General features: G+C 37.8%; 1 protein-coding gene across 4 annotated transcripts in view; it reads right to left on the reverse strand.

Moving 5' to 3' along the window:
* Window positions 1-3,962: 3,962 nt before the first annotated feature.
* Window positions 3,963-15,877, reverse strand: part of WAPL (WAPL cohesin release factor) — a 90,488-nt gene continuing 78,573 nt past the window's right edge. For all 4 annotated transcript variants that reach the window (XM_032141711.2, XM_032141693.2, XM_032141702.2 and 1 more), the window contains exons 16-19: window positions 14,948-15,155; window positions 11,976-12,064; window positions 6,636-6,731; window positions 3,963-6,321 (exon numbers count right to left, since the gene is read on the reverse strand). In XM_032141711.2, coding sequence (XP_031997602.1) covers window positions 6,256-6,321; window positions 6,636-6,731; window positions 11,976-12,064; window positions 14,948-15,155 — 459 coding nt within the window. In that variant the 3' untranslated portion in view covers window positions 3,963-6,255. The remainder of the gene's footprint in view (window positions 6,322-6,635; window positions 6,732-11,975; window positions 12,065-14,947; window positions 15,156-15,877) is intronic.

Raw genomic sequence — 15,877 nt, forward strand, 5'->3', positions numbered from 1 at the left:
AGGCTGTCACGCTCGGCTAATTTTTTGTGTTTTAGTAGAGACGGGGTTTCATCATGTTGCCTAGGCTGGTCTTGAACACCTGAGCTCAAGCAATCTACCTGCCTTGGCCTCCCAAAGTGCTGGGATTACAGGCATGAGCCACTGCGTTGTTGCTTTTTTGTTTCTTAACCATGAATAGGTGTTGCATTTTGGAAAATGGTTTTTCTGTATCTAAAGGATAATAAACCAATTTTACACTCCTTTGATAAATACCTTGTTGCGACGTATTATACTTTTTATATAGTAATGGATTTGATTTTGTAATACTTTGTTAAATATTTTGCATCTATAAAATGTTGCTACTTTTTTCCTTGCAATATCTTTTCGTTTTGTATTGGAGATACATAGGTAAGCCTTCTACACTGATTTGATAAGTATTCTCTTCTCTACTTTCTGTGTAAGATGGATATTAATTCTTCCTTGTGTTTCATGTAATGCATCAATGAAGTCTTCTGGGACAGGACTTATTTGTAGATTTTAAAGTACAAATTAAATTGTTTTGAATATAGGGCTAATGAGGCTTTCTGTTTCTTGAGTCAGTTTTGGTAAGTTTGTTTTGCAAGGAATTCGTTCATTTAATTTGTAAAATTTACTGGCTTAAGTTATTCATAAAATTCTTTATCTGACCGGGTGTGGTGGCTCACGTCTGTAATGCTTGCATTTTAGGAAACCAAGGCGGGAGGATCAGAGCTCAGTAGTTCAAGACCAGCCTGAGCAACAAAGTTAAGACCTTGTCTCTATTAAGTAATAAAAATCTTTTAATTATAAAAATTTTTAAATTATTTATCCTTTTATGCCTATAGCATCTGTATTCCATCTTTTCTGACATTGATAATTTGTGTTTTTTTCTTTCTTGATTAGTCTTGCTAAGGATTTCAGTTTTATTAACTTCAAAGAATCATCTTTTGGCTTTGGTAAAATTTTTCCAGTACTTGCCTTTTATTATATTAATTTCTGCTCATATTTTTTTCCTTCAACTTACTTTAGATTTAATTGTTCATCTAGCTTCACATAGAAATTAGGATAATTTAAGCCTTCTTAATTTTCCTGTAAGCACTGCTTTAAGTGTATTCCACAAATTTTGATATGTTCTATTTTGTCATTCAGATCATTAAACTTTCTAATTCCCCTTCAAAGACTACTAGGAAGTGTATTATTTTTCAAAGTTTTCTAGACATTGCATTGACATCTGATTTAATTCCTTGGCGTGAAGATATATCCCCTTTAAGATTTCAATCATCTTAAATTCATTGAGACTTGTTTTATGACCCATCAGATGATCTGTGAATTTTTTGTGCAGTTGAAAAATAGGCTCCGTGTAATGTTTTATAACTGTCAATTACGTCAAGATAGTTGATATTGTCATTCAGAGCTTCTCTATCCTTACTAATATATATCATATATATGTATCCTATTAATTCCAAAGAGTGAAATATCAAACTATGATGTGACTTTGTCTATTTCTCCTTTAAATTTTTAACTGCATGTAGTATAAAAGGTCTATCAGGTATCAGATGCACAGGCAGAATTGTTATTTCTTCCTGTTAGAGACCCTTTCCCCTTAATAGATCTGGTAATATTCCCTTGTCTTAAAGTCCATCTTGTCTGATAATATAGCCACTCCAACTTTGTGATTAGTATTTGCATGGTACATCTTTTCCTATCCTTTTACTTCCATATTATTTGTATATTTGTATTTAGTGTCTCTTGGCTGTTCAGTTTGACAATCTCTGCCTTTGTTTAGTGTATTTACATTTAACATAATTATTCATATCATTAGGCTCATATCATTCATCTTTGGCTTGTTCCTTACAGGGAAAGTGTTTTTTGCTTATTTCTATTTGTCCTGCTTCTTGTTTTCTACTTTTCTTGTTTTTGTTAGTTACTCCTTCCCTGCCTTCCTTTGATTAATCAAATATTTTCCAGTGTTCCTTTTAATTTCCTCTGGCAGCTCTAGCTATATGTGTCTGCATTATTTTTTACTCGTTACTCTAGGGGTTATGATAGGCTTCTTTAATTTATGACAGTCTACTTAACAATTATTGCAAGAGGATAGTTTCATTTACCTACGTTCGCTATAATACAATTCTAGATGGCAAGACAGGTTCTTATAACTAACAACTAGGCAGTATATAGTTTTATAAACTATACTAGGCAGTATATAGTTTTATAAACTCAGCTGGCTCATTAAGCCAGTACATGGCATTTGGAGTATTCAAACTGCACACAAAGGTTAAACAGGGAAAGAGGTTTGACCAAAACACTCAGTATTTATTCAAATTCTTTGTTCAAAGACATTATCCATAAAGTTATTCATCTACACATCCAATGTCAGGAGACTATGATAGTGAATTGTGCAAGCCTCTTTCAACACTTCTATATCCAAGAAAAAACCTGAAGGACATACTTAAAATACTTTTTTTTTGAGACGGAGTCTCGCTCTGTTGTCCAGACTGGAGTGCAGTGGCGCGATCTTGGCTCACTGCAATCTCTGCCTCCCAGGTTCAAGCGATTCTCCTGCCTCAGCCTCCCAAGCAGCTGAGACTACAGGTGCGCACCACCAGGCCCAGCTGATTTTTGTATTTTTAGTAGAGACACGGTTTCCACCATGTTGGCCAGGATGGTCTCCATCTCTTGACCTCGTGATCCGCCCACCTCGGCCTCCCAAAGTGCTGGGATTACAGGCATGAGCCAAAGCGCCCCACCCCCCATGCTTAAAATACTTTCATGATTACTGAAGTTTGTTCAATTCCCTCGTTTATTAGTCATTAATAAGATATTAACAAGATCAATTTGAAAACAGCAATTGTAGAGTTGCTGTTAAAGTAACCCAAGCCCCACTGACCTCAGTAATATAACAATATGCTACTCCATTGTTTAGAATATTTCACCTTCCTGATAGAAAATAGTGAAACGATAAAAGCTACCATTGCCAAGTTAAAGTTACTTATTTTTATTTATTTTTTCAGATGGCATCTTGTTGTTTCCCAGGTTGGAGTGCAGTGACACGATCTCAGCTCAGTGCAACCTCCGCCTCCTGAGTTCAAGCAATTCTCCTGCCTCAGCCTCTCAAGTAGCTGGGATTACAAGTGTGTGTCACTACACCTGGCCAATTTTTGTATTTTTATTAGAGACCGGTTTCACCATGTTGGCCAGGCTGGTCTTGAACTCCTCATCTCAAGTGATCTGCCCGCCTCAGCCTCCCAAAGTGCTGGGATTACAGGTGTGAGCCACTGCGCCCGGCCATCCTAAATTTAGAATATTGTGCTAATGCTTCACATGTACTTACTTAATTTTCAGAACCATGAGGTAGGTACTATCCCTGTTTTTCCTGTTTTGAGGAAATGGGCTAATGGTTCAAGAATTTACTCAAACTCAATAAACATGTATCAGAAAAAGGATTCAAATTTTCTGTGTGATTTGTCTTTCTATATCCATAGCCTGCATCCTGAAGCCACTCTTACATACTCATGTTTAAGTGGGGAGAGTAATGGAAACTCCCAGGAGAGATCCTTCAATCTAGTTTTGTGGCTAAGAGCAGTAAGGAGAGGTTGAGGAATCTACTTGTAAATACAGGATGCCTAAGGACTGACAATTAAGAAGAAAACTGAAAAACTAAAAAGCAGTGTAAAACCTCAGAAGCAAAGAAGTTTTGGATCATACTCATAGGAGCAAAAAATACCTAAATCAAAACAGTAAGTATGCCAAGGGCCTAACTGAAAATCCAGTCCCTAACTTGCCTGAGTTGTTGAGTTCACATTATATTCAGATGGGAGTATTATTAAAAACATGGAGAAATAATAAAATATTTAACAAAAACTGGTTAAATGTGTTAAGTGATAGTGTATTTCCCATTAGAGTCAGCTATATATAAAGTTTGTGACACTTCTGTCCTCCAATAGACTTATGTTAAAGACAACATGTGTATTGAAAGTAGCAATTTTATTTGAGTTAAAATTATTTACAAAAACCCAAAGACATACTTCATGAAACTGGTACAAACTATTTTTTCCTGCCGTTGGCTTTTGCTCCAAAGATCACAGCTGAGAAATACTGTATAAAATAAAAATAGGATTGGATTCAGAAAAGTATTCTACTGTTCTAATTTCCAATTGGTAGTATTTACAGAAATATTTACAATGGAAAAAAGGTTACTTTAAAACTTTGTTAATTTGCAAGTCAGCCTCAAGTACCCTAAAATGCAGAGTTCTCTGAGGGTTAAAAACACACAAATGCACTGCAGTTGGTGAAGTGATTATCTCCCCCACCACCTCCCCCCATCAAAATCTGCATCTCTATCAGTGCTTGACAATTAGTTATTATTTAAAAAACAAAACAAAACAAAAAACTGTTAAACACTGAGGTAAATCAATTTTCAAATGATTACCAGTGTAACAGAAAAATGTAGTTCGCCCTGATTGTTCTCATCCAAATGTTTTATAATATTCCTTACCATCTGCCACAAGTCAGGTTCGCAAAAAATCTGTCCCTTTCCCTAAATCCAATGATTAATAAATATCAATGTATTTTGCATTTTAAAATAAAATATAACTAATTTAATTTTATGGGTATCATTTACCAATATGTTTTTAAAAAGTATTTTGCTAAGCTAGCTTTAATACTCAGGGCAAACACAATCTCAATGGTTCCCACGTTACACTGGCGTACTATGTTCTTAAAAGGTGATGGGTAGGGGTTGGGGTGGGTAGAAGGAAGAAAACAATTTGCCTGGAATCAGTTACTTCCTTATAGATTTCCCAACAATCTGCATTATCAAAAATAGGAAGACAATAGAAGGCAGCCACTGCATTTAAAAACATTACAGCTGGCACTGATACAAGAGCCCCGATTTGTCACTTTATACAAGGAAATAACAAAGTCTAAATGGGTAAAAATTAGACTTTTAGCTATTTTCCCCAATACACACCAAACTAATATTTTTATGGCTTCAAGTTTTACAAACCCAATGAAGAAACATGATGTAACTACCTGAAAGGTATTTAAAAGTATTAATGAAAAAGATCTCTAGAAAGCCTGTATTTAGGCCCAATCAATAAAAAAGGGGAAAAAAAGTATAACCAGTGGTCCGAACAATAATACAAGAAAAATTTGCAATGTTATGATATTAAATCTATAAAATGTTTTGTGTTCCATAACTGTTTTTCAAATAACTGCTCTATGAACAAAGAATCTGAATGAAAAAAGGGTCTTCTCTAAACCAGCAATTTAAGGCTTTGCGCTTATGCAATTGATCCTGTCACTCTATAGAAGAATATACATGTTATCTGGAAACATGAATTCCACATTGGTGTTTTAGCTTCCTTATATTTACTGTACTGAACATTAGAAAATATATCTAGAGAGTCTTTCCTCAAAATCTAATAATGTTTCAAGAGCCTCCCTAGCATTAAGTGTAAACTACCCTGGGTTTGACTATTTTGCCTCCTCCTTTAACGGGGCACATCATCTTATATAATATTCCCTCAAACTGTTGTTTTTCTTGTGTCTATAGCTATGACACATTATGGTATGATATTGAATATGGTTGTGGTCTCAAAAGTAAAAAATAGTTCAATAACCCAAACCTAATCAAGAATAAAAAAATATACTATTAATCCCGTGTATCTTTGGATTCCATCTAATTTTAAATATAGACAGTAGTTTAGGGAACAATAACCAAAAAATTCACAAAATTATTAAAAGCTTTATTTACGATTGGAATCATTCAACAAAAAAGCAAAAGCAAATGAGCCTGAAAAAGGAACTAAGCTGTTGTCTAGAATGTCCTCAGAACATTCGCTACCTCAGTAGCTAAGCTGCCTTTGCACCTGGCTGGCATGACAACAGTGGCTCAACATACACAGCAGTTGCACTAACAGCAGCACAAATTTTCCCCTTCAAACTTGCCCAGAATAAAGCAAGAAAACAAGGGGAGGGTATAAACTCTGCCAAAGTAAATGTGTTTAAATACTGCATGGAATTGTTAACAGCCTGAACCTTTTCCCTCATTTTTGATAGTTGCAGATTGATGTAGTAACTGTCATTTAGCAAATGCCGAATGCATGACGAAGAAATCAGGTGGCCTTAAAAATCCAAACACGAATGATACTGATGAATGTTCTTGGTATATCTTCAAGGACTTCTTTCATGACTTGACTTTTCTTTGTCTAAAGATAGCTCCAGCATTACTGAGCACCTGAAGCAAAGGTAAAGCAGCTAGCAATGTTCCAAATATTCAATCACTCTAGAGATAGATTTCTGGCCAGTTGTTCCAACAGCACACTGAAAGCAGGGTGAAGGGGAAAGGAAGTAACAGTTAACATTTAACAGATTTTAAGAAGTATAAATAAAAGTTTACCTCTAGATTTACTAAACTGAACACTACAAATCAAAGTACACCGAGATTAAATTTGGGTTTGATAAAGTTATTTGACATAACATGCAATGATTACCTTGAAGAAATACAACACAATTATTAAAATTAAAAGAAAATCCCTTTTTGCTCCCACTTACTATGGCCATAGTATTTTTATGTCTACTGTCAATGTATTATACTTAAATTTAAAATCATATAAACTGTAATAAAAGCTACTTACAGTGAGATTCATAAAGCTCAAAAATTTTTTGAGCATCTCTGTCATTATTGAAAAGTCTCCTTCTGGCAGATATTCCCGCACAGTGGTTACATTGATCTGAGGAAACAGAGCAAGAAATATTGGTCAGCTGGCAGAAAACATGAGATTGCACCTCGTACAATGTTGTTGGTTTTAATACACATCTTGGTGCAAATTTTTAAGATCCTTGGAACACGTGGTTATTTATTCTCTTTCCACACTCACTCTGCATGTGATTTCCTACCTCACCCTCAGAAAGAAAGGAGAAAGGTAAAGTTGGCAAAAGCTACAAAGAAATATTTGTGTACACATTTACTTAGTTTTTTTTTTTTTTTTTTTTAATGAAACAGTCACTCTGTCACCAGGCTGGAGTGCAGTGGTGCAATCTCAGCTCACTGCAACCTCCACCTCTTGGGTTCAAGCGATGCCCATGCCTCAGCCTCCCGGGTAGCTGGCATTATAGGCACGTGCCACCATGCCTGGCTAATTTTTTATTTTTAGTAGAGACGTCATTTCATTATGTTGGCCAGGCTGGTCTCGAGCTCCTGGGCTCAAGTAATCCACGCACCTTGGCCTCCCAAAGTGCTGGAATTACAGGTGTGAGGCAGCGTGCCGACCCACTTTCATAAATGCAAAGAAAAAGGCCTGAAATAACAAACTGCACTGTTTAATATATATGTGTGTTTCATTGGGGGCCCTGGGGGAATAGGAGAAGAGGGTGAGGACTTTAGACTTGAGAATGTACTCACAAAGCTGCTCATGAAATAAAAAGATCAAAGAAAAATTCACATCCTTCATAGATGAATTCAACTAATTATATAGGACAGGAATTAACCAGAAGCATCTTTCCAAAGGCAATCTAACCTCATCTATGATAGATTCTCAGACAATACCCTTCATTATTAGCAAGAAGCAGCCAAACTATATATAAACCAATCTGTTATATGGAAAACATTACACAACCTGCTTAAAAAACTATTTCATTACATTAAAGAATGCTTTAAATGTTTTAGGGAGAATAAAAAGAAAAAATCTTTTAGGAAGGTTCACCTGTAGTAAGGGGCAAAAGAAAGTATACTGTCCCAAGTTTGAGGACACAAGGTAAAGGGTTAAACAAAACCAACCAAAAAACAATAAAACACAAAAAAGCTCCCAATTTGACTTTTGTTAGCGGGGTCAAAAAAGGAGAGATGACATATTTCTCTTCAGAAATTTGCCACTACCCACCCCCTTTTTCCTAATCCCATGCCAGGGTACTCGAAAAATTAGAAAGCAGCAAAATAATGAGATGAATACAGCTTCAGAAAAGATCTAATCAAAACACTGCTGAAGTACTCATGTGCTGAAGGTATCAGTTACACACATTCAAACTGATCCTCCCACCAAAAGCTATCACAGTGGTAGGCAGAGTAGTGGCTAAGGTGTCCCTGGAGAACTGCTCAGTAGAAAAGTACACCTCTATAATACAGAATATATGATTAGCTCCTATACTTTGGATGAAAGCCCCTCATTAATCCAAATCAAATCCTTCTCTATCAACACACTACAGAGTATGACATACAGCATTTCTGAGGCAATGGGAGGGACAGTGACAGCATTTTTTAACAGAATATAGCAGGAACAAAAAGAAAAGGCATGATACAGCATGGCCTATTTGAAAAATTTTAAAAGTGTCCAGTACGTTTGGAAATTGGAGAAGTAGTCTTAAGTCCAGGGTCTTGCAACACCAAACAGTCATTAGTCCCCTTACTGGCTGTGAGCCAAGGAAGACTGGGCAAGGAGCTACGTGATCAGCAAGTGCTCTGAAGTAAGTTAGCTCCAGTGGCAATGTGCAAGGTCCCAGGAACGGAGGGGCAAGAAAGCAGGAAGAGCAGTGAGGAGACTGACCACTGCAATGCACCAGCTGCAAAGTAAGAAGTCATGGAGGGCAAGTGAAAACGGGATCAGACCACAAAGCAGCATTTACTGCCAACAACCACATGCTTTCTTGTCTATCTCTTTCACTTACGCATTAGGCAAACCAAACTTCCTTTACATTTTGTGGTATCAGCTAGCTTTTTGGTGTTAATCATAATAATCTCCAAGGCAACAAATAAATCTGGGGCTCTATGAATTCACAACATTGCCCACAACTTAAGAACATTCTCTTTTTAGAGAAAAGATAGATACAGGCAAACACAAATAGGAATTAGCATGGGAAAGATGGCCCAAGGTAAATCATATGTGGTAATAACACAATTTCAAGAACGATTATGTAAGAAAGAAAATGACTGAAATATGACTAAACCTATAATGTGTACAAAACAGAGTATCTAAAAATCTTTAAATTTAAATATTATTTTCATTGCTTTTTTTTTTCTGAGACAGAGTCTCGCTCTGTTGCCCAGGCTGGAGTGCAGTGGCGCGATCTCCACTCACTGCAAGCTCTGCCTCCCAAGTTCACACCATTCTGCTGCCTCAGCCTCCCGAGTAGCTGGGACTACAGGTGCCCGCCACCACGCCTGGCTAATTTTGTTTTGTATTTTTAGTAGAGACGGGGTTTCACTGTTTCACCGTGTTAGCCAGGATGGTCTCGATCTCCTGACCTTGTGATCCGCCCACCTTGGCCTCCCAAAGTGCTGGGATTACAGGTGTGAGCCACCGCACCCGGCCTTTTTTCATTGCTTTTGAGGCCTGCCTCTTCCTCCTTTCCTGTGTGTGATGGGTTTCTGATTTGCTCTTAAAATCTTGTCACTGGAAATAAGAAAAAGGGATATAAAGATCTTGCGGGGCCTCCAGAGCCACGATGAGAACTTTGGTCTTGATCCTGAAGTCGGTGGTACCCAGAGGGGCCACACAGAGTGGGCTGGTGTATTTAGGTTAGTTAAAATGTAAGTATGGAAGAGATGGACAAGATGGATTCAGAAAAATACACAGGACTTAGATACAGAAAGTTAAAAAAAAAAAAAAAGGCAATACAAAGAATTAGATGGCAAAAGTAAGGAAACGTAGGTGGGTAGATGGGCCCAAGTACAAGGAGCCAGCGTGAGTTCCTGCTCAAATGAAGCCATTCATTTATCATTAACTCTGTTCTTCCAGCCCTCCAGCTTCAAAAAGAGATGGCCCCTGCTTCCTACTGAAACCAACGCCCCCCTCCTATAGGTCTCCACTCTTTCTTGTTCCCTCAATGCCCTTGCTCCTAGAAAACAATCTGCCTTCCATTTCAAAATCTGGCTTTACAAATGGACTTTACACTTAAAAATAATCCACCTATGCCCAATCCCCCATCTGAAAAAGAACACTCACAATGATTCTGCCGTCCCCTTCTTCAACAGTTTTACCCCTCATATTTGTTTTTCCCAAGGCAGCAGACTATCCCCATAGTCATGACCTTCCACTTTCAGGCTGACTCAGCCTGATTGTCTAGATTTCTCATTCGTATTTCTCCTAAGTGAATCCTGATGATCTAATCCACTCACAGTAATCCCATGTTCCCGGCCAGTGACTGGTTTAGACAAAAGCATTGTGACCCAATGCTGGCCAAGATGAGAAGTCTACCTGGTGAGGGGTGAGAGTGGCATGGGGTCCCACAGGGGAAATAAACAGTTGTCTTAAAAAGATATGTATTTCCAGCCAATGTACCTATGGGAAAAAAAAAAAAAAAAAAGAACCATAGAGGAAGAGGCCCTATTACTGCGAGGCATTATTTAATTTGATGAGACACCTAGCTGTAGTCAGCATGGGACCATGAAGGCTAGCAGAGGACAACATGTGGAGGGCAGAAGTTTAAAGAGAGAAATGGGGTGGGCACTGTGGCTCACACCTATAATGCCAGCACTTTGAGAGGTCGAGGCAGGAGGATCACTTGAGCCAAGTTCGAGACCAGCCAGGACATGGTGAAACCCTGTCTCTACAAAAAAATACAGAAAAATAATAAAGACAGAAATAATCTGAGTCTCTGATGACCTCAGTGAGGCACTGATATCACCCAAATTAGACTCTACCATCTTAAGCCAGATGAGTACAGGTTTCACACTATCCCTTCTTTTACTCCAACCAAAGGCATGTGAACAGATTCATCCATCAAACAAGAGCTTTTTCTTTTCTTCTTTTTTTTTTTTTTGAAACAGTCTCACTCTGAAGCCCAGGCACGATCTTGGCTCACTGCAAACTCCGCCTCCAGGATTCAAGCGATTCGATTCTTGTGCCTCAGCCTCCTGAGAAGCTGAGATTAGAGGCGTGCACCACCATGCCCAGCAAATTTTTATATTTTTAGTAGAGACATGGTTCTGCCATGTTGGCAAGGCTGGTCTCGAACTCCTAACCTCAAGTAATCTGCCCATCTCGGCCTCCCAAAGTGCTGAGATTACAGGCATGAGCCACCATGGCCGGCCACAAGAGCTTTTTCATTAGTATTCTGACCTTTGGGATGTACCTTAAAAAGCTCAACAAGTATTTTAAAGTTTTTAATATTATATACTATTTTGATTTTTAATTTTATTTCATGTATGTAATTCTTCCTTTTTCATGAGATTAAAGCACTGACTAGCTTGTTTTCCAGAACTGCTTTCTCTTACATCTTTAAAAGCCTAACTCTGACAGGCACTTCCTTTCTAACAAAGCCATAAAGATCAACTTTATTTCACTTTTTAAAAAGTGAAAATCAATTTAATTTACTCCACTCCAGGCCTTACTTTAGTAAAACCTATATTGGAAAGGATTAGCATGTAAAAAATGCTACACATTCCCTTTCCAATACAGATTGTACTAAAGTTTTTACTTCAAAACTATTTAGGTAATTTAAATAAAACTACTGGAAATGGCCGGGCGCGGTGGCTCACGCCTGTAATCCCAGCACTTTGGGAGGCCAAGGCAGGCGGATCACGAGGTCAGGAGATGGAGACCATCCTGGCTAACACGATGAAACCCTGTCTCCACCAAAAAATACAAAAAAAAGTTAGCCCGGGGCGGTGGCGGGCGCCTGTAGTCCCAGCTACTCGGGAGACTGAGACAGGAGAATGGCTGGCGGGAACCCAGGAGGCGGAGCTTGCAGCGGGCAGAGATCGCGCCACTGCACTCCAGCCCGGGTGACAGAGCAAGACTCCACCTCAAAAAAAAAAAAAAAAAACTACTGGAAATGTTAACACATTTTCTTGCCATTTTTCCTCCATAGGAAACAAACAGTTTAAACAACCCTATAATCAGCCAATAGCCTTTGTGGAGTAAGTTGGACATTAAGGGGGAAACACTGAAGAAATAAATAAGTGAAACATGTAAAGGTATGAAGTTGTTACATTGGAATCTTTCAAAGATACATAAAACATCACAGAACTATGTACTTACTGGACTTTCCTGGCAGAGACACCCAAGAAGTAGTGCTGTGTACGAGGCCACAATGCAATCCTCCATATGTTTGCCGGCATGCTGAAGGGCTGAGAGAGTTGAAGTAAAGAATTGTAACAGTATATTAATTAACACAAACCTCACAAAACCAACCATTCTGTTAGTTATCTTTACTTCAAAACTGCTACAAATCAACAAATGATGTTAGGACAACTGCATATCCACAGATTAACAAAAATTAAATCAAAATGAAATAGGGATCCAAAAGAAGAGCTGAAACCATAAAACCTTTAGTTAAAATTTTTGTGTTGCAAAGGACACAATTAGCAAACTGAAAAGATAATCCACAGAATGAGAGAATATATTTGCAAATAATGAACTTGATAAGGGTCAAGTATCCAGAACATATAAAAAACATAAAACAGTCTTACAACTCAACAACAAAAACAACCCAATTAAAACTGGGCAAAGGGCCAGGCGTGGTGGCTCACACCTATAATTCTAGCACTTTGCAAGGCTGAGGTGGAAGGATCACTTGAGCTCAGAAGTTTGAGACCAGCCTGGGCAACACAGTGAGACCTCCTCTCCACTAAAATTCAAAAACCTTACATGGGTGTGGTGGTGCACGCCTGTAGCTCCCAGCTACTTGCAAGGCTGAGGTGGGAGGATCGCTTCAGCCTGGGAAGTCAAGGCTGCACTAAGCCCTGATCGTGCCACTGCTCTCCAGCCTGGGTGACAGAGCAAGACTCTGTCTCAAAAACAACAAAAACAACCCACAAAACTGGTCAGAAGACTTAGAGATTTCTTCAAACAAGATACACAAATGGCCAATGAGCACATAAAAAAATGGTCAGCATCATTAATCACCAGGGAACTGCAAACCAAACCACAATGAGATATCATGTCACGCCCACTAGGACAACTAAAAATTTTCTTTTACAATACAAGTAACTTGGAACCTTCATACATTGCTGATGGGAATGTAAAATAGTGCAGCACACTGGAAAACAATTTGGCATTTTCTTAGAATGTTAAAACACACAGTTACATACAATCCAACAATTCCAACTCCTAGGTATAAATCCAAAAGAAATGAAAATGTATGTCTACAAAAAAACTTGTAGGTAACTGTTCAAAAAGCTAAAAAGCAGAAACCACTCAAATGTCCATCAGTAAACAAATAAACTATGGTATAACAATATTATGGAATATTATTTGTCTAAGGAATACAGTATTAACAAATACTGTATCACGGATGAACTTTGAAAACATTCTGCTGGCTGAAAGAAGCCAGTCATAAAAGGCCACATACTGTATGACTCCTTTTTAAATGGAATGTGCAAAACAGGCAAATCCATAGACACAGAAAGTAGATTAGTGGTTGCCAGTGCCCAGGGAGGAGGGGAAAATAGGGGTGATGGCTGCTAATGGGTATGGGGTTCTTTTAGCGGTGATAAAAACAATATTTGGAATTAGTGGTGATGGCAGCACAACCTTGTGAATACATGAAAAACTACTGAATTACTTTTAAAGGATGAATTGTACAGTCTGTGAATTCTATCTCAATAAAGCTGTAACTTTTTAAAAGACTGCTAAAAAACCAAAAATGTTATTACGCCAAAAAAAAAAAAAAAAAAAGAAAAGAAAAGAAAAGCATCAAAACCTAGTAACTGAGAAAAAGGAAAAGAAAAGTATTACAATATTAAAACTAATGGTTATCAGATTTGGGGAGGAGTGGGAGTAACAGGAGAAAAGGCTCAGAATGAGACGTTGCTGCGGCTTGCTTCCTACTGATGTGAAACTGAACATACTATGGTCGTCCCTCTGCATCCAAGGGGGGATTGGTTCCAGGATGCCAGCACCCTCCAATACCAAAACTGGAGGAGGCTCAAATCTCTGACAGGAAAGGGTGCAGTATTTGCATATAAGTCACACACATCCTCTGGCATACTGTAAATCATTTCTAGATTACTTATGATACCTAATAAAATGTAAATGTTAGATAAATAGCTGTTATACTATATTATTAACCTGTATTATTTTTTCTTCCTCAAATATTTTTGATTTGTGGTTGGCTGACTCTGTGGATGTGGAACCCACATGTATGGAGGGCGGACTGAACTTAAATTCATAACCTTAATGATACGAAGTTACAAATGGCTATTTTGCAGAACTTGTATAAATGGTAAAAGTTGTATCACAAATTCTGACAACAGTAGATACTCAATAATGTATGATTGGTGAAGATATTACCTCTAGTATCTTTTTTTTTTTTTTTAAATGAAAAAGGGTCTCACTCTGTCACTCAGGGTGGAGTGCAGTGGCGTAATCATAGCTCACTGTAACTTTGAATTCCTCGCAATCCTCCCACCTCAGCCTCCCAAGCACCTAGGACTACAGGCTTGTGCCACCACGCCAAGCTAATTTTTTATATTTTTTGTAGGGATGGGGTATTGCTAGATTGTTGTCTCAAACTCCTAGCCTCAAGTAATCCTCCTGCTTCAGCCTCCCAAAGTGCTGGGCTCACAGGTGTGAGCCACCAGCCTACAGTATATTTCTTACTGTGTTTACCATCTAGTACTTACACTTTGAGAACTACTACTGTAATCTGACAATAGATCTTCAAGTTTAAAGTGAAGCTGAAAAAACAATCTCAAAAACTGAAAACTGAAAAAATCCTATTATGTCTCCTATGTGTCTCTTCACAGATGAGTAAAGGAAAGGAGGGCCCCGGAAGGAAGAGTGACTTAACTGAATCTTTTCCATCACTAGCATGCCTACCACTGGCATGCAACTTCCTCATTGTGGGAGAACTACCACAAGCACTTAAGTATCAAAGCTTGTCTGGATTGAACTACAGAGGTCCTCAAGCAATAGCCAGATTAAGACATCTATGAATTAAATAGTTTGAAGAAAAAAACAAAATCAAACCACTATCTTCAATTTAAATACACCATTCAAAGTAAATATACCTTTATTGAGGTCAAGTTCTTCATCCTCCTCCTCCTTCTTATGTTTCTCTTCTGTACCATCAGTCTTTTCAGTTGACACCCACTGTATTTCTCCACTTGTTTCTTGCCACTCTCCACTCTTATCATGCTGAGTGGTGGGAGCATCTTTGATCAACTCATCTGTTTTACTTTCTGCTAGCTGGGCTGCCCGCTCTCGCTCAAGGAATAGCTGATAAAAATTATTTTTGAAGATCATTAAAAAGAGATCGCCAATCAATATGCACATATGCAAATATAAAGTTATAGCTGCTTTTAAATCTATCACTAAGTCTAAGATGGTTATGTGATAAAAAGAGGTGAGTATAAGTAAAAGCTTTTGCTCTACATCCTACTGAAAGCCAAAACAAAAGTATAAATGCTGCTAAGATTCAATGAAGTCGTCTACTAATGATGCAGATTTCTTGCAAGAATGAGTCTCAATAATTTCCCTTAATTTGCATAATACAAGAAATTCAAGCAACAAAATACAAAATTGGAAAATTCTTAAGTCAAAAGGGAATATGCTAAATTCCTTGCCTTCACTTACTTTATTTTCCCTATGCTGGTATAATACTGACATAGAAAACACTGACACAATTTAGGAAATGCTCCAAGTTACTAGAAAGAATTGCCTGAAAATCAAATGCCAAGTAGACCCCAAAGATTTGTTGAGTATACAGAAGAGTGGTATACAAACTTCAAGGAGAGATTATATAAAATAATATCTTTCAGAAAATAAAAATTAACCTTTATAGAACAGCAATTCTCAAAATTGGTCTAAGAATCCCTGTGGATCCTTAAGACCCTATCAGGGAGTAAAGGAGGTCAAAATTACACTCATAATAATACTAAGGGGTCTGCTGACTTGTTTCTTCTTTCACTGAGTGTACAGTGGAGTTTTGGAATCTACAT

Source organism: Hylobates moloch, unplaced genomic scaffold (assembly GCF_009828535.3).
Source record: "Hylobates moloch isolate HMO894 unplaced genomic scaffold, HMol_V3 SCAFFOLD_3, whole genome shotgun sequence".
In the NCBI taxonomy this organism is placed as follows: domain Eukaryota; kingdom Metazoa; phylum Chordata; class Mammalia; order Primates; family Hylobatidae; genus Hylobates; species Hylobates moloch.